Here is an 18379-nt window from a genome sequence, read left to right as displayed (position 1 = left end):
GGACCAATCATAACCCTCCTCGTGTCTCCAACCCCCTCCCCGCCGCGTCTCTCGAAAGCTGGGGGCGGGTCCCTTCCACAAGGACTCAATAACAGTGCAGGCGGAGCGCCGTGCAGGCCGGCGATTGGCTACCGTGGTGGGCTCTGTCAGAGCCCGATTGGCCGGCAGCGGAGACGGAAGCGTCCACGGGCCGAGTTGCCAGAGCCCGGCCGGGGCGATGTGGAGCGCGGGTTGCCGGCGAGCTGCCGGACCGGCGCTGCTGGGGCTGCTGCTAGCGCTCTTGGTGCCGGGCAGCGGTGCCGCCAAGACCGGCTCGGGCCTCGTGACCTGTGGGTCGGTGCTGAAGCTGCTCAACACGCAGCACCGGGTGCGGCTGCATTCGCACGACATCAAATACGGATCCGGTGCGCGGGCTGGGGCTGCGGCATCCGGGCAGTAGCGGCCAGGGGTGGGGGTCTGACAGAGGTGGGGCGGGGGTCTGCCGGCCAGGGGTCTGGGAATCATCAGGGACTGAAGGAGTTGCGGACCAAGGGGCAGAGTCTGGCTGTTTGACGGGGTGGTCGCGATGTCATTCGGGAGCTTCGGACCAGGTGACTTGAGTCCCGCCCGGGCGGGAGGGGCTGAGGGAGCCACTGGGTCCCAGGGTTGAGCTTGTCCGGGAGAAATGATGGTGTCCTTGCCGAGGGTCAGAGTTGTCGCGTTGACGGCAACCCCGGGGGTGGGGTATCTCCCCCTAGGCAGCGGCCAGCAGTCGGTGACCGGCGTGGAGGCGTCCGACGACGCCAACAGCTACTGGCAAATCCGCGGCGGCTCGGAGGGCGGGTGTCCGCGCGGGTCTCCGGTGCGCTGCGGGCAGACGGTTCGGCTGACTCACGTGCTCACCGGCAAGAACCTGCACACGCACCACTTCCCTTCGCCGCTGTCCAACAACCAGGTGAGCCCCTGGAGTATATGTGAGGGGCCGGGCGCCGGCTCTGAGCCTCGACTTCCTCTGTGGAACGGGAATTTCAAATCAGAAGTGTTTGTTGAGCGCCCCCTCTGGGGACACCGAGGTGACTGCATGCGTCAGGGTCCTGTCCCCTGGAGCTCTCTGCCCAGGCAGAAAGAGCCATCTAGCTAGACAGTGCCATCCCTGAGGGGCAATCCGACAGCGGAGGAGGAGAATCCACTATGGCCACTGGAGTGAGGAATGGAAACCCTCCAGGGGAGGGGGAACTCAGGCTGGGCCTGGAAGGAGGAGGAGCCCCCCAGGCCACAGAGAGGAGAGTGTCTCTGAGGCCTAAGGAAGAGCTTGCATGTGGAGTTCATTGGAACTGGGTGGGAGGTGGGGCTGGAACAGAGGATGCTTTTGGACGGTTATCAGAAGAGAAAGTAGATTAATAGAACCTTAATCTTAAGCCCAGCCTGAGGTGTGGGCTTTATGCTGAGTGAGGGTCAGAGGGATTAGAACAGGAGGAACATGGAGGAGCGAGGAGAAGGTCTTGGCCCTGTGGGGGCCTGTGGTCGCTGCCCAGATGAGGTGGGATGTGCTGGTGTTTGAAAAATTTACGGAGGTGGGGGGTGGGGGGCTTCTGAGTGCTGGGGGTAGGAGTTGTGTTGTCCTATTTTGCAGCTGTGGAAACTGAGGCTCAGAGAGTTGCAAGGCAGGCCCCTGGGTGTGAGCGCAGTGCTAGACAAGTGTCTACAGGAGTCTCAGAGTGCCCTTCATAATGACTACTGTCCTCCCATCCTGCCCCACCCGCACCCACAGGAGGTGAGCGCCTTTGGGGAGGATGGCGAGGGTGATGACCTGGACCTGTGGACAGTGCGCTGCTCAGGGCAGCACTGGGAGCGGGAGGCTGCAGTGCGCTTCCAGCACGTGGGCACCTCTGTGTTCCTTTCGGTCACCGGTGAGCAATACGGGAGTCCCATCCGTGGGCAACACGAGGTGCACGGCATGCCCAGCGCCAACACTCACAATAGGTGGAAGGCCATGGAAGGCATCTTCATCAAGCCCAGCATGGACCCCTCTGCAGGTCATGATGAACTCTGAGTGCTCTGGATGGGTGGATGGAGGGCAGAAGGATGGGTTGACTGCAGACCCACTCTTGGGGGAAACTTTGGGTTTGTAGGGATTCTTAAGTGCCTTTATGATTAAAGAATGTTGGTCTATGGTTGTATTTTGCTGTGAGTCTAGGGGTGCCCAGCAAGCGCCAGCCCTCCCTGGCCTGGTTCAGCATCTCTTCCTCAGTGCAAAACCTCTATCTCCATAACAGTTGGCAGCTGAACCTGTCCAAACCTCTCTGATGCTCTTCTGTACACTCCCAACACTGCTCTGGGCCATCACAGCCCCTGCTCTACCCTCAGATGGTCCAGTGGCAAGTGACCCCAGCTCCCAGGCCCTGAGCTTTACAAACCTTCCTGATAAGGGTGGGGGCCAGGGCTGGGGTCAGGGGGAAAGCAGGAGCCCCACTCTCTGCCAGCTGGGATGGGCACAAGTTCTCCAGCCCCCTCATCCTTTGAGGTGCTCCCCCTCCTCTTGGCGCCTCTTGCAGTTGCTGCAATCTCACACGTCTTTGACCAAGAACCGGGTCAGGACTCTGCCTATCTGCTGGAAATTTGCATCACAGTTTCCCTCACTCTTGGTGCAAATAGCACTCCACACACCAAGCCAGCCCTGGAATGTAGCATCTCAGGCTCCACTACAACCCTTCAAAGTCCTGAGGCCATAGAGAAATTTCAAAAGATATCACAAGGGAAGTAACCACAGAGAACTGCCACCCTGAAGCCACTAACAAGTCTTCCTGGAAGACAAGACACAGTTTTTTCTTTTTTTTGGCCACACCTTCAGCATGAAGAAGTTCCTGAGCCAGGGATTAAACCAGTGGCATAACACTGACCCAAGCCACAGCAGTGGCAACACCAGGTACTTTTTTTTTTTTTTTTTTTTTTTTTTTTTAACATTTTTAGGGCCACACCCGAGGCCTATGGAGATTCCCAGGCTAGGAGTTGAATAGGAGCTTTAGCCGCTGGCCTACACTACAGCCACAGCAATACAAGATCCGAGCCACGTCTGCAACCTACACCACAGCTCATGGCAATGCTGGATTCTTAACCTACTGAACAAGGCCAGGGATCCAACGTGTGTCCTCAAGGATGCTAGTCAGATTCGCTTCCACTGAGCCACAACGGGAACTCCAGCACCAGATCCTTAACCGGTTAGGCCACCAGGGAACTTGGAAGAGGCACGATTTGAGCCAGCAAAACTTTGCAACTTAAGAAAAGGAACAATAAATAAATAGTGTTCTGATATACGAAGGTAACAGTAGTTTTTCTGGTGTGTGGGTGCCCTCTAGAGGTGATAGTGGAGATTACATCCCTAGAGGCTTTGGGGAGCTGCTGGAGGTGGAGGATGCGACTTTGCAGGATGAGAATAATAGAGCCCAAGGAGAGGATGGGGGTGGCAGCTGGTTGGAAGGGGCTTGGAGGAGGGTGGGCAGAGCACCTCACTTTTGAGAACTCATTGACCTTAGTGGGTGAGAGAAAAGCTCTAGTCAATGTGAGACCTGAGGGGAGGAGGGTCACGGTTAGGTCCTTTGCTCCCCCTGCCCTCTCCCCTATGAGCTCTTGCTCTGCTCAAGCCTTTTTTTTTTTTTTTTTCTTTTTTTGGCTATGCCTGTGGCATATGGAAGTTCCTAGGTTAGGGGCTGAATCGGAGCTGCAGCCACCAAACTACACTGCAGTCATAGAAACACTGGAGCCAAGCTGCATCAGCAAACTATACCACAGCTCATGGCAACATTGGATCCTTAACCCAATGAACCAGGCCAGAGATTGAACTCACATCCTCATGGATAATAGTCAGGTTCTTTACCACTGAGCCACAAGGGGAACTCCTGCTCAAACCTCTTGAATAGTGTCTACAAGTCTAGATTTCTCTACCATCACTCATATGACCTGAGACAGGAGTGCAAGCAGGTTGTTGGTAGGTGATCCCACAAAACACTGAGGCGGAGGAATAGGGCTTAGAGGAGCAGGAAGGCAGCCGATGAAGCCTTATTCACACTGGGGAGCTCTAGGACCCCATGGAGAACATACATTAGAGTTCTCTCCACCAAAGGCTAGAAAGTGGGGCACTCATCCAACCAACATATCTTCTCTCATTGTCTGAGGGCTGCTGGGGGTGGGGTGGGGCAGGGATTTACTCTGCAGCACTTCCCAATTGCCCAGTAGTCCTCAGCCAGAGAAGCATCCTTTCTGTAGAGGTGAGTGTCAAGGGAATGGAGGCGGGGCACCAGCAATGTGGACCACATTGCACTCCTCTGGCCCCTCTGGGCTGTAAGAGCCTGCTTCTGCTTCTGTCACCTCACTTTCCAATTACCACACACAGAAAAGTGAGAAGTATTAATTAAGAGCAGAATCCAACAGTGCACAGCATGTAGGAATCCTTGGGAAATCAAGGCTGAAGCTGTGGGAGCAGGTGAGATGGCTGCATGCAGAATGCAGGGCAAGACCAAGAATCAAAACTGCATCAGCAGCAGCCGTGGTGCTCTCATTTATTGAAAACTAAGTGCCAGGCCCTAGGTCAATGATTTGCACAGCATCTTATTTGCTCCTGGCAACACCTGTAAGAAGCACAGTTCAATTCTCTTCTTAATTCTGCAGACGAGGCAACCAAGATTGCTGAAGACTCAAACCCAGCTGCACCTTCCTGCGTAGCATTTACTCTCAGGCTTTGGACGGAGAATAAAAGAGGAAAGGGCCCAGATGCATGGTAGCCAAATCACCCCCCACCCCACCCCCAACACACACTGCAGCTCTGTGAGGGCCAGGAGAGCTGGTGTACATCATTCCGGGTCGTCAGGCTCCGTAAGAACTTAATGGAATGGTTATCCACAATCACGCAGGTACCCAAGCGAAGCCCCCTTCCCTGTGCCTCCCATCGTTCCACAAGGCTCCTGGGGCTCCAAGACCAGGTCCTGAAGCCCAGGCCTATTCAGCGGCTTCAAGCAAATCTCATTTGTGTCAAGTCCCGCGATGCCGTGGGGAGGGGGCTACCCCAGTCAGAGAGCCCACCGCAGGCGAACGTGCCCTTCCGGGAGGCCCAGGGAAAGATTTCAGTTAGCAAAACGAGGTAGCCAGCGGCCCAGAGGAGACGGGGTGGACTGCGGGTCTCAGCATTTTCCTCGGGTCGCAGCCACCTCCCCAGGGGGCTTGGTCGCGAGGTCTGCGCCCCCACCGGGCTTCCAAGCTCTCTTGCCGGCGCAGCCAAAAAACTCGCGGAGCCTGGAGCTGCGAAAAGGCGGGCAAAGTTCCTTTTGATAAGTTATGAATGGGGAGAAAGTGTTTGTAGAACTCATTGTTAAAACCGCGGAGCCGCAGCCTCGGCCCGCGCCCGGCCAATCCGGGCCCGCAGGCTATTTTGAAATCGCTCTGGCCTCAGCCAATGGGCGTGCGGGAGGCTAGGCCCCCGCAGGCGCTGGCCAATCAGCGCGGCGCTATGCTAAGAAGCCGGGGGCTGGGCCGCCGCCTGTCAGCGGGTTAAAGATGGAGCCGGCGGCGAGAGGGCGCCACGAGGTGCGGGGTGGTCCTGGGGGTCACCGCGGGCAGACTGCCATCCAAACCTTTCCCGGTAACCTCCCGAGTCCTGTCCCGCCCCGGGGCGTAAGGGGCATCCCGCCGTGTGAGTAGCCGGGGCCAAGGTGGGAGCGCGGGCAGGGCGGCCCTACCCGGTGGAGTGTGTGGAGGGGCGCAGCCAGGACTCCGGGCGTCCCCTCCGGGCAGGGAACCCCAGAGAGGCGGGAAACACCCCCCGTGCTTCTTCTTCGCTCTGGGTCGCCGGGCAGGGAATCTACTGGACAGAACGCGGAGCTCAAGTTGGGGACCAGGAACCAGGGGCCAGGGATGGGGCCTGAGCCGGCAGGGGCACGTCGACCCGGAGTGGGGCCAGCTTTCTTCTTCCAGAGACGCGGAACGGGGTAGGGAGCATGGTCGTCGGGCAGTATCCACCCTCGCCCTGGGCGTGAGTGGGCTAAGGACAACCTTGCCGCGCCGGCCCCTCTCCTTTGTGTGTGCGCCCTTTCCCCCCGTCGGCTCGAGCTCCGGGATTGGAGCTGCCTCTTGGTCTGGGGTCGCTCCTCCATGGCAATCTGGAGGTGCTGGGGAAGGTCTGGCTGCCTTGGGGTTCTGAGGACCTCGAGGAAGGCAGCCCCACTGAAAATCTGTCCCCTCTCTGCCCTGATTCTAGGAATGGGCCCCTAGCCCCACCCACCCTCAGTGGAGCTTGCCGCTCCGACTGTCTTGGGATCGGTTGGGGTCCCCCCTGCTGGCCGCAGGTGCTCTGACGAGGTTGCACTACTGTGCTTTGAGGAGCAGTGCAATGATATTGTCAAAGCATCTGGGACCAGCCTTGGGGACCCCCTCCCCCACACTTCCACTTCCCCTGCCCAGGCCAAGCCCCTGGACCCACAGGCCCTCCCTTCCCCCCTGCCCAGTTCGCTCACTTCTCCATGGAAACTTGAGATCCTGGCCAGGCCTGGGCCTCTGGGGTCAGAGGGCACACTTCTCCCCAGGCAGAGGCCCCGCCCCAGTGGGCCTGCATTCCAAGTCTCAGATCCCCACTCACCACCAACCCTGGACCACCAGGAGAGGCTCTGGCAGGCCTGCCTGACACTCTTTCCCTGTTGCACTACTGTGGGCCACTGGGAAGCAGTGCAATGATGAAAGGGCATCAGTCAGGCCCAGCCTGCCGTCCACAGTGCCTGGGGGGAGGGGGGTCTTGCTGCCTCATTCTGCTTCCTAGCAATTAGGTGCAGGTGCGGAGCAGGGCTGGACCCTCCATCAGAACGTCAGGTGAGGGCAGAGCTGGAAACTCATCCCCTAAGCTCTCTGTCTGGGTCCTGGCTGGACAGGGCAGGGGCAGAGACCCCAGAGTCAGAAAAGCTATGGTTTGAAGATGATCTTTGCAACCAGCACTCAGGTAAGCCTGGGGGCTCCAGGTTTGGTCAGGACCCAGTGGAGAAAGGCCCATTGCTTTGCACAGAGGGTCTAACTGGACCTGGCTTAGACCCTTAACCACGTGGAGGTGCCCTAAGACCAGCCCTCTTTGAAGGCCTAGGGAGGGCCAGGCCTAGAGAGGATGTTCTGGGTTCACAGCAGGATAAGCACAGTCTGGGGTGGACAGTGGACTTGGGATACAAAACCTGCAGCTCGTGCCCTCTGACCTAGCCCACCTGTTCTCTCCTGGGGACAAATGCTGCCCTGAGCCTGCAGGAGAGACTGTGGGGTGCCTGTCACGCCCACCCTCACAGCTGGCACTAGGGCTTGAACTGCCAAGGAGCCTGGCCCCATCATCAGGACGAGAGATTTTTGTGTGCTCAGTGACAGTCATTCAAACCTGTTGCTTTGCAAGGGAGCCCAGGTCCCTGCATGGGCATTTGGGAGTACACCTTATTGGTGGCTAAGCACCCGTGGACACTGGCTTCACCCCCACCCTGGAGGCAGAAGCCCTGGCATCCCTGGAGGATGAGGGACAATGCCACATGCTCCTGACCCCTTGGGTTCCTCCCTCCCAGGGTCACCTGACTCAGACCCATCCTCCCTCCCTCTTGGTTTCAGGCATTATGGCTGGAGGTGATCCTGTACCCACTGGCCAAAGACCCCATGCAGCTGTCTCCTGCCCTTACTGGGAGGGGCTTGTGAACGCAGGGCTCTGCTCAAATGTCCCCTCCTAGGAAAAGCCTTCCTTTGGCTCCAAAGCATCAATGTTCCTCCACCAGAACCTGTTAGATCACACTTTTCTCTCTGTGGCTGACACTCTCTTTACACGGGAAGGCCCTGAGGGCAGAGACCATGTAGTTTTTTTTTTCCTCTTTTGGCAGTGCCTTGCACTGTACTCTTTAAAAAATACAAATAAACATATAAAGTGTGAACTATTATAAGCATAACATGACATGATGGGGTGTTAATCAGGGGTCTGCCTGATCTCTTAGAGGAGGCTTGTCCTGTTTTTAAAGGCACATACTATATATTTCAAAGTCAAGTCTGATTTTGTGAGTCACACGGGGGCAGGCAGCAGAATGAAGATTTGAGCCCAGGTGTATCTGAGTCTGTCTACACCCAAGATGCAAAGGCCAGACCTTCCTCCTTGGTGGATCCACCTTGCTCTCTGACCTCAGTGCAGGAGGAAGTGAATGCCACCTCCTGTGCTGGGGGAAGCTGGGGCTAGAGGGCTGGTGATGGCCCTCTGAGGTATGGATCTCAGGGCTGGTGAAGGGGGGTGAGGTGGGGACAGGAAAGAGGCAGTCCAGGATGCATGTCCCTTGTTAGTGGCTGGGCTGAATTGTGGTGTTGGCCACTGACTAAGGAGAGGGAAAAGAGAAGTGGGTTGAGGGCAGGAGGGAAGAAACTGTATGTCAATCTGGATGTGTTCAGCATCAACTGCCCGGGAAATGCCCCTTTTACTCTTGGATGTGAGTCTGGAGCTCGAGTTGGGGTTAAGAAGTGGGTTGGAGCTAAGAAGTGGGTAAGATGGTCCAAGAAGGTCTGGAGAAGTCAGGACCTCATGATGGGAGGAGAATGTGGAACCTGGAGAGTAAGTCAGGAGGAAGAGGGTGAAAAGTGTCGAACACGGGGGCAGAAAGGAGTGTTTGGGGCCTTGACTACAGACCAGAAGGAAGGGGGGGGGGAATAGCTGGGGTAGAGGGCACTAGAGGCTGGCCACGGGGCAAGGGCCATAAAGAAGTTGAAAGTTTGCGCAGCCGTCGTCGGGAGTATCCCGCAACTATGGGCCTCCCGCTGCGCAGTGCCGCAGCGACCATCTCATCGAGGCGTGAGGGCGCATGCGCAGAGCGGCAGGCATTGTCACGTGCGCCCGTCCTGCAGGGATTGGCCCGCGGTCTCCCGGGACGGCCGGAGCGGTCCAGCAAGCGCGGGGCGCGGAGCGAGCCTTCGGCGGCGTGGCAGCTGGGGGACAGCGGTGCGTCCCTGGGCTTGGCTCTGCCTGGATGGTTCCGGCCCTCGGGGATCTCTCTTTTCTCGTGGGGCTGATGGGGTGGGCGGGCCCGGACCCTGGTGGTCCCACCTTGACGGCCGTTCTGTCCCTAGGCAGCCAGGCCGCCCGAAGCCCTCAAGGATGGAGGTCCTGGACGAGTTCGACAGCGAGTTCCCCCAGAGTGTGGCCTTCTGCCAGCTCATCTCGGAGGAGGACTTCGAGAGGCAGGCGGTGACTTACACGGAGCGCGCGCTGCGCCGCCTCTTCCGCAGCATCGACCGCAACCCGGCGCTGGCCGAGAGGGTGGTGCGCAAGGGCAAGCAGGCAGAGTGCGAGCAGCGCGGGATCCTTTCCTTCCTTTGGGTGCGGGCCGGCGGGGCGGGCCCGGTGCAGGGGCGGAGCTCAGCTCTAGGGGGCGGAGGCGGGGCGCCGCCGTCCGTCCGCCTGGGCAGGCAGGTCGGGTCTTTCAGAAGGCTGCGGCTCATTTGTGGGCTTCCAACACCCTCCTCTCCCACTATGGTCGCAGGCCAAATTCTCCAGCGCCATCCAGGGGGAGCTGAACTGTTGCAACAGCATGGGCGCCCGGGAGATGCACCGGCGCCTGGAGCAGCTGAAGAGGCGCATCCACCGCGTGCACCTCTACTCCCAGGGTGAGGCTCCAGAATCCAGTGAGGATTCTGGTCACGTCTGTGGGAGTCCCCTTTGAGGTGGGATGCCCTCACTTTCCCTTGAAGCCATCGACGAAAGAGCAGTGTTGTGCTTTGGGGTACCCACCTAATAGGTTTGTAGCTGTGTCATGGTCCAATGGGGAGTGCTAGCTTTGTCTTTCTTCCTCTGACCGCCTTGATCACGTTTGGGTTTGGTCTTTGGGTCTGTCTGCGTTCAGGGATAAACAACGGGGGCCGTGGGCTCCTTTGTTTTGTATCACACTGGGGGGCCGTCCACCTGGAGGTTCCAAGTCTGTGGTGCTGAGTGTGCATGCTCCACATCACTATTTCCTGATAGCTGGACCCACAGTGCCTGGAGCTCTTAGTGCAGCCTCCCAAGGTGACATCAGTGTGTTATTTGTGCCTGTTTTACAGAAAAGGATATGGAGATCCAGGGAGGTTGTCCAGTGTGTGTAGGTCACACAGAAGTGGTGGATTGGACTGGGACTCAGGACAGAGTTACTCCAGGCAGTCTCAGCCTCCAGCCAGTGCACCCTGGTAGCACTCTCTCATTCCACATGAGGTGTTTGAGGGGCTTGTTAACTGATACTTTGCTGGTGGCTTCAGTCTTTTTTTTTTTTTTTTTTTTTTTTGCTTTTTAAGGTGCAGTTCTAAAAAGCATATGGAAGTTCCCAGGCTAGGGGTTGAATTGGAGCTGCAGCTGCCAGCCTATGCCACAACCACAGGACGCCAGATCTGAGTCACATCTGTGACCTATGCCATAGCTCACAGCAATGCTGCATCCTTAACTCACTGGGCAAGGCCAGGGGTTGGACCCCCATCCTTATGGATAGTCGGGTTCCTTGCCACTGAGCCTTCATGGGAACTTCTGGCCTCCAGCTTTGAACAGTAGAAATACCCAGACTCGTTGGAACAGGAGAGGGGAAGGGGGCAGGCCCCAGTTCCTTCCAACTCCAAGCCCACCTCTGAAATTCTTCCTCCACCTGGGTGGGCCCTTTGCACACTCCCGGGATGACCCTGGGCTGGGTGGAGTCGGTGGGCTCACTGTCCAGGGCCTGGATACCCCACTGGGTTGCTGGCCAACTCAGGCTTTGCTCAATACCGGGGAAGGTGAATGGCAGACCAGGCTGCTCAGGCCAAGCCCAACCCTCCTTGGCGGTGACACTGCATCACTTCCCACGAAACCCTGCCCTGGAGGTGAGACTCTCTGGCGTGGATCCTGCCTGTAGTTGGTACAGTTTGAGCTCCGTTTCAGCTTGAAATAAAAGTACCCTCTCCCCATGGGGTGGTTGTGGGGCTGGGAGTTGGTTGGTGGCCTGGAGGGTCACTACATTGTGCCCTTTGTGGGGGCCTGCTTCTCCTTGTTGTTGGAGGGACTGTGTTTGGCCACCATTCGACCTTTCTGGCCTCTGGGTAGGCACTCACTGACACCTTTTGTCCCAGATGCCAAGAAGAAGAGAAGGAAGCCAAAAGCAAAGAAACCAGAGCCTATCATCTTGCGAGATCAGTCGACCTCCCCGTGCCTACCACCGACCCTGCTGCCACCTCCGCCACTGCCACCACCTGCCACCACCGTGACCTCCATGGTGGCACCATCACCTCCTGTCTACACCATGCCCAGGGTCTTTGGCCCCTTCCCTCCGCTGCCTAGCACATCGGTCAGTGGCTCTGGGAGGGGCAGCCTTGCCTGCCTACTTGGCATCACCCCAGCGATTCCCAGGCCCGCAGCAGTGGGTCTCAAAACTTTCTTTTTAATCTGCAGAGAGGGCTCTGCAGGCAGTAGCAGATAGAGCAGAGTCACAGGGGTGGGGGTGGGGTGTGCACAGAGCATCACTTGCCTGGCCTTAGTGCCCTGGGCGGGATCCTGGAGCTCCCAGAAGACAGGTGGAGAATGGCCCCCATCTCCACCCTCATGGGTGTCATTCTCCAGGCTGCCCTCTTGCTGCCTCTGCCTTTCTTTCCCTCCCGACTCCTGCTCACCGGCCCCCAGGCATGGCAAGCACGTCCTCTTTTGGCTCCCATCCCCCAACCCATGCCTTCTCCCCCAACCCTGAGCTCCGAGTGGAACCAAGGATGAGCCTGACATGTTTGCTGATTGACTGAAAGACTCATCATTTTCAGAGCTCTTGGAGAAGGTGTTTCTCTTTGTGACAAAGATCCTGAATTTGTCCTAAAATTTCCTTTGTTTCCTGCAGGTGGAGAAATTGGAAGCTTCAGAGTCTGAGGTGAAATTGAACTGGACAGGCCTGCCATCAAACCCCAAGAGGTGGAAGGAATTTATTCTGGGCTCAAGGCCAATGAAAAGGGAGTGTCTGGAGGATCCTGCTGGGTGCCGGTCCTGCTATGATGCCTTCCTGTCCTCTTAGTTTTCCCTCTCCACAATCCCGAGTAGATCCCTCATCCTGGGGAGGAGTGGGGCTCAGAGATCTGCCTGTGGGCGAGGGTCCCCGTGCCCATGTCAAAGGTGAGCCCCCCAGGCCAACACATGTTCCCTGCCCTGCTCTGCTTTGCAGCCGCATGGTTGATTTGACCCCCTTGGTGCTCAATCCTGGAGGCTTCCACTTCTCCTACCTGGCCAGGAACAGCATGCCCAAGCTCCACTGCCCGAGATTTCCCTGGTAAGTGAGGCCCTAAGCCTCCTGGCATTGGGGTGGTGTACAAGGGGGCTGGAGGAATGTCCAGTGTGACGGTCACTTCCACTTCTAGGAGGGACCATGGTGTCATTAACAGTAAGGAATCAGAAACAGGAGTTCCTGTCGTGGTGCAGTGGTTAACGAATCTGACTAGAAACCATGAGGTTGCGGGTTCGATCCCTGGCCTTGCTCAGTGGGTTAAGGATCCGGCGTTGCCGTGAGCTGTGGTGTAGGTTGCAGTCGCAGGATCTGGCGTTGCTGTGGCTCTGTCGTAAGCCAGCGGCTACGGCTCCGATTAGACCCCTAGCCTGGGAATCTCCATATGCCGTGGGAGCAGCCCTAGAAGAGACAAAAAGACAAAAAAAAAAAAAAAAGAAAAGAAATCACAAACAAATAGGCCAGAAGTTCCCATTGTGGCATAGCGGAAATGAATCCATCTAGGAACCATGAGGTTGGGGGTTCCATCTCTGGCCTCGCTCAGTGGGTTAAGGATCTGACATTGCCATGAGCTGTGGTGTAGGTTGCAGACACAGCTCAGATCCTGCATTGCTGTGGCTGTGGCATAGGCCAGCAGCTGTAGCTCCGATTCCACCCCTAGCCTGGGAATGTTCATATGCTGCAGGTGTGGCTGTAACAAGCAAAAAAAAAAAAAAAAAAGGAAACAAATAGGCCAACAGAAAGGAAACAGTTCCATCAGTTCCATCAGCTGTGGGCAGCCCCATGATTTACCTACATGCATGTTTTACAAAGTCGGGATTTACTGAGTATGAGTGTTTTTCTTTCTTTCTTTTTTTGGCTGCATCTGTGGCAAGTGGAAGCTCCCAGACAAGGGTCTGAACCCAAACCATAGCAGTGACAACGCCGGATCCCCAACTCACTGCACCACTTGGGAATTCCATGAATCATTATTTTTAACATTTTCGTGTTGATTTTATTTTTCAGAATAGTTTAGGGTTCACAGTAAAACTGAGCTGAAAGTAGAGTTCCCACATCCTTCTGCCCCCCCCACCCACGTGCAGCCTCCCCCAGAGTGCCCTTGAACCTACACGATAACTCATTATGTCAAATCCATAGCTTATGTATGGTGACATGCATCTACCATTATAGCGTCACATAGAGTGGTTTCAAAGTCCTCTATGCTCTGCCTTTTCTTCCCTCCCTCTCCCCCAACCCCTGGAAAGCACTGATTACTGTACTGTCTCCATAGCTTTGCCTTCTCCAGAACGTGTGTACTTGGAATCACACAGTGTGCAACCTTTTCAAACTGGCTTCCATGACTTAGTGGTGTGCATTTAAGTTTTCGCCATATCTTTTCATGGCTTGACAGCTCATTTCTTTCTGGTGCTGAATAATATTCCATTGTCTGGATGATTCATGATTTATCATCCATTCACTTCCCAAACGACATCTTGGTTGCTTTCAGATTTTGGCAATTATGAATAAAGCAGCCTTAAATATCCGTGTGCAGTTTTGTTGTTTGTTTTTTTGTCTTTGCCTTTTCTAGGGTCACTCCTGTGGCATATGGAGGTTCCCAGGCTAGGGGTCTAATCAGAGCTGGTGCTGTCAGCCTATGCCACAGCCACAGCAACTCGGGATCCAAGCCACATCTGCAACCTACACCACAGCTCATGGCAATGCCGGATCCTTAACCCACTGAGCAAGAGCAGGGATCGAACCCCCAACCTCATGGTTCTAGTAGGATTCGTTAACCACTGAGCCACGATGGGAAATCTTTTTTTTTTTTTTTTAATCTAAGGTTTTGTGTTTTTTTTGTTTGTTTGTTTGTTTGTTTTTTGCCTTTTTAGGCCGCACCCGCAGCATATGGAGGTTCGTGGGCTACAGATCCAATTGGAGCTGTAGATGCTGGCCTATACCAGAGCCACAGCAACGCAGGATCCAACCCGCTTCTGTGACCTACACCACAGCTCATGGTAATGCTGGATCTTTAACCCACTGAGCAAGGCCAGGGATCAAACCTGAATCCTCATGGATGCTGGTTGGGTTTGTTAACCGCTGAGCTATGACAGGAACTCCTAAATCTAGGTTCTTTACCCCTTTGGGCTAATATCGAGGAACATGATTGCTGTTTAGTTGTGCAAGATACATGTGGTTTTATAAGGAACTGCCAAATTCTCTTCCAGAGTGAATTCCATTTTGTATTCCCACCAGCCGTGAATGAGCGTTCTGATGTCTTAATGTGAGAAATTCACACGGTTCTATGAGGATGATTCTAAATTCCCAGTTGGTAAAAGACTTACCAACAATAACACTCAGAGAGTAAGCAGACCTTTAGAAGTGTTTTTGGCTTACTTAGTAATGAAAAATGTACCCACAAGATTGCTAGCATATATGTTACATATAATCATTCAAAAATACCAAATGAAAGGGAGTTCTGTGCTGTCAAGGCTTTAAGAAGAGACACTCGGAGTTCCTGTCATGGCGCAGTGGTTAACGAATCCGACTAGGAACCATGAGGTTGCGGGTTCGGTCCCTGGCCTTGCTCAGTGGGTTAAGGATCCGGCGTTGCCGTGAGCTGTGGTGTAGGTTGCAGACGCGGCTCGGATCCTGCGTTGCTGTGGCTCTGGTGTAGGCCGGTGGCTACAGCTCTGATTCGACCCCTAGCCTGGGAACCTCCATATGCCGCGGGAGCGGCCCAAGAAATAGCAACAACAACAACAAAAGACAAAAAGACCAAAAAAAAAAAAAAAGAAGAGACACTCATTTTTTTCTGTGAAAATACTACCAATTGTCTTAGTCCTTTTCTAAAGACCTTTTGAGATAATTGACATTGCATACAATCCACCCACCCAGAATGTCCACTGCAATGGCTCTCCATATATTCACTGTTGTGCAACCATCACCACAATCCAATTTTAGAACATATTCGTTACCTCAAAAAGAAGAGGGAGGAGTTAGCTGGTGATCTAGCAGGTAAAGGATTTGGCATTGTCACTGCTGTGCCTTGGGTTTGATCCCTGGCCAGGGAACTTTTGCATGTCATGGGTGCAGCCACCCCCAAAAAAACAAACAAATACCTGAATTCCCCCAGTGATAATAGATGCGGAACACCCCACTGTGTGGATGGTGCATCATTTACTCAATTTCTTTTGCTTGTTGAAGTATTTTATCCATGGGGACAATTTGTAGCCGCCAGTTATGGATTGCTTTCTTTTTTTTTTTCTTTTTAAGGCCGCACCCATGGCATATGGAGTTTCCCAGGCTATGGGTCAAATCGGAGCTGCAACCGCTGGCCTACACCACAGCCACAGCAACTCCAGATCTGAGCCGTGTCTTCGACCTATACCACAGCTCATGGCAATGCCAGAACCTTAACCCATGAGCGAAGCCAGGGATCAAACCAGTGTCCTCATGTACCAGTCTGGTTCGTTACTGCTGAGCCACAGTAGCAACTCCCATGGATCACTTTCTGAGTGAGCTGTGCTATCGTGGCACCCACCATCAAAAATGGGTTATTTAAAAAAAAATTTTTTTTTGGTCTTTTTAGGGCTGCACCCATGGCATATGGAGGTTCCCAGGCTGGGGGTCCAATTGGAGCTGTAGCTGCTGGCCTAAGCCACAGCCACAGCAATGCCAGATCCAAGCCGCATCTGCAACCTATGCCACAGCTCACAACAAAGCCAGATCCTTAACCCACTGACCAAGGCCGGAGATCAAACATGTGTCCTCATGGAAACTAGTCAGATTCATTTCCACTGAGCCACAACGGGAACTCCTAAATTATTTTTTTTAAAAAGTTCACATAAGGAGTTCCTGCCATGGCATAGTGGGTTAAAAATCAGACTGGCCACTCAGGTCGCTGTGAAAGGGCAGGTTTGATCCCCAGCCCCAAGCAGTGGGGTAAAGGATCCAGTGTTGGCACAGTTGTGGTTGCAGCTGTGGCTCAGATTCAGTCTCTGGCACAGGAACTTTCATATGCCATGGGTGTAGCCAACAACAAAAAAAAGTTCACAGAAGCACAACATATTCTATGGAAGAAAGTTCACAATACAGAATGAAGGCATAAAATTTGAGTCCCATACAGTGGGAAAAAAAAAAAAATTATTAAAAAGATTTAAAAAAAAAAAAAATTTGAGTCCCAGGAGTTCCTTTCATGGCTCAGTGATAAGGAACCTAACTAGTATCCATGAGGACATGGGTTTGATCCTTGGCCTCATTCTGTGTTAAGGATCGGGTGTTGCTATGGCCAGCAGCTTCAGCTCTGATTTGACCCCTAGCCTGGGAACTTCCACATGCTGTGGGTGCCGCCCTAAAAAGGGAAAAAAAAAAAATCCCAATACATTGGTTAATTTTTTTATTTTGTCTTTTCTAGGGCTGCATCCACGGCATATGGAGGTTCCCAGGCTAGGGGTCTAATTTGAGATGTAGCAGCTGGCCTATGCCAGAGCCACAGCAATGCTGGATCTGAGCTGAGTCTGCAACCTGCACCACAGCTCATGGCAATGCCGGATCCTTAACCCACTGAGCGAGGCCAGGGATCGAACCTGCAACCTCATGGTTCCTAGTCAGATTTGTTAACCACTGAGCCATGACGGGAACTCCATCAGTTTTTTTTTTGTTGTTGTTTTTTTTTTACATTGGTTGATTTTTAAATCAAGGCAAGATGATATAGCCTGTACTTCTCAGAAACTTGCTCTTTTCTGTTACTGTACCACTGAGGCGGCTTTACTTGTTGGGATATATAGACCAACGTGGTTCCTTAAACAGCTGCAGAATGGTCACAGCAGGCATAGCTACACCATGATTCCTTAAGCAATTCCCTGACGAACTTTTTTTGGGCTGTGCTTGCAGCTTGCAGAAACTCCCAGGCTCAGGATGAACCCACACCACAGTGGTGACAACACTAGGTCTTTAACCCCCTGAGCCACCAGGGAACTCCCCCAATGGTCCTTTAGATTGTTTCCAGGTTTGCATAATCACAGACATTGCCACAATGAACAGCCTTGAACAAACACCGGTGGGAAGGGCTTCCAGGGGTAGAGACGGATTGAGAACCACCCCACAGCCTGGGTTTGGTTATAGGACCCTCTGGTGGCCCCGTGTGCCGGGTCTGAGCTCATGGGCACATCTTGCCTGTCTCCTGTACAGGACCGCAGCCTGTAGTGGCTTGCCCAGCACCGAGGAGATGCCATCGCCTTCTGTGAAGGCCTCCATCTTCACGCCGCCTGTCCTGCTCAAGTTCCAGCCTGTGCCCCATCCCCAAGATGACTCAGAGAATGACCCTGGCAGCGTGGAGCCTGTGCCCTACCAGAGGGACCCGTAACCTCTCTTGTGCAAAGCACGGCCAGAGAAATGAATAAATTCCCCCCGGAGGTGCCTTCCTTGTGCCTCGCTCCCCAGGGACCATGCTGTCCCTTGGGCTTTCTCCTGTCCCAAGTAGTGGTCAGGGTACTGCAAGCCAGAGGCTCATGGGTCTGAGCCTGCACACAGTAGGTGGTCAGGTGGTCAAGTCAGGGAGGCTGGGATCCAACATGGGAACTCAGCCTACACCACAACCACAGCAACTCAGGATCCGAGCCAAGTCTGTGACCTATACAGCAGCAACACCAGATCCTTTAACCCACCAAGCAAGGACAGGAATTGAACCTGTGTCCTCATGGATACTAGTCGGGTTACCTCTAAGCCACAACAGGCACTCCCAAGAGTGCTGGCAATTTAGTGTTTGGGAATCAAGGGATACAGTGTTTAAAGCCATCAATCTGGGCAAGATCACCCAGTGCTTGACTGTAGAGGGAGGTCCAGGGCTTGGCTGGGGCACACAAACATGGTGGTCTGGCTGAAGAGACAGAAGGTATCATCAGGGCTTTGGACTTTCAGGCTTGATGGCTCCTGCCCCTGGGCCTCCCAGGAGAAGGGCCTGGAGGCAGTGGGAACTGTATGGGCAGTGAGCGGGTGGACAGAAAGTGTGGATGTCCCTTTTGAGCTGTCTGCCTTGGGGGGGCGGGGGGGGGGTAGTTGAGGAGTGGATATGGGGCCTAGTGGGAGTTTTCCTTTATATTTACTTTTTTGTTACAATCGCAGAATGTGTAAAGTTCTCAAGCCAGGGATCAAATCCTGCCCTAGGTGCAAACTGCACCACAGCTGTGGCA

General features: G+C 54.4%; 2 protein-coding genes and 1 non-coding gene across 4 annotated transcripts; all 3 read left to right on the top strand.

Annotated features, from left to right (window-relative positions):
- SDF2L1 (stromal cell derived factor 2 like 1) lies at positions 124-2153 on the top strand. The gene is made up of 3 exons (XM_001929542.5): positions 124-404; positions 738-934; positions 1751-2153. The coding sequence occupies exons 1-3, from the start codon at positions 218-220 to the stop codon at positions 2030-2032; spliced, it is 666 nt and encodes a 221-aa protein (XP_001929577.2). The 5' UTR covers positions 124-217; the 3' UTR covers positions 2033-2153.
- Positions 5452-17607, top strand: LOC100155534 (proline-rich receptor-like protein kinase PERK2). Of its 2 annotated transcripts, none has more exons than XM_013983173.2 (7): positions 5452-5662; positions 9089-9300; positions 9498-9621; positions 11083-11297; positions 11835-11905; positions 12153-12257; positions 17379-17607. In XM_013983173.2, the coding sequence occupies exons 1-7, from the start codon at positions 5527-5529 to the stop codon at positions 17551-17553; spliced, it is 1038 nt and encodes a 345-aa protein (XP_013838627.1). In that variant the 5' UTR covers positions 5452-5526; the 3' UTR covers positions 17554-17607. The 2 variants fall into 2 exon arrangements, with proteins under 2 accessions (XP_013838627.1, XP_020928729.1); XM_021073070.1 differs by having other exon boundaries at positions 5526-5662; positions 9089-9334.
- Positions 6640-6719, top strand: MIR130B (microRNA 130b). The gene has a single exon (NR_035391.1). It is a non-coding gene; the product is annotated as a microRNA 130b (primary transcript).

This window comes from Sus scrofa, chromosome 14 (assembly GCF_000003025.6).
Source record: "Sus scrofa isolate TJ Tabasco breed Duroc chromosome 14, Sscrofa11.1, whole genome shotgun sequence".
NCBI lineage: Eukaryota > Metazoa > Chordata > Mammalia > Artiodactyla > Suidae > Sus > Sus scrofa.
This window is presented reverse-complemented; position numbering and strand designations above follow the sequence as displayed.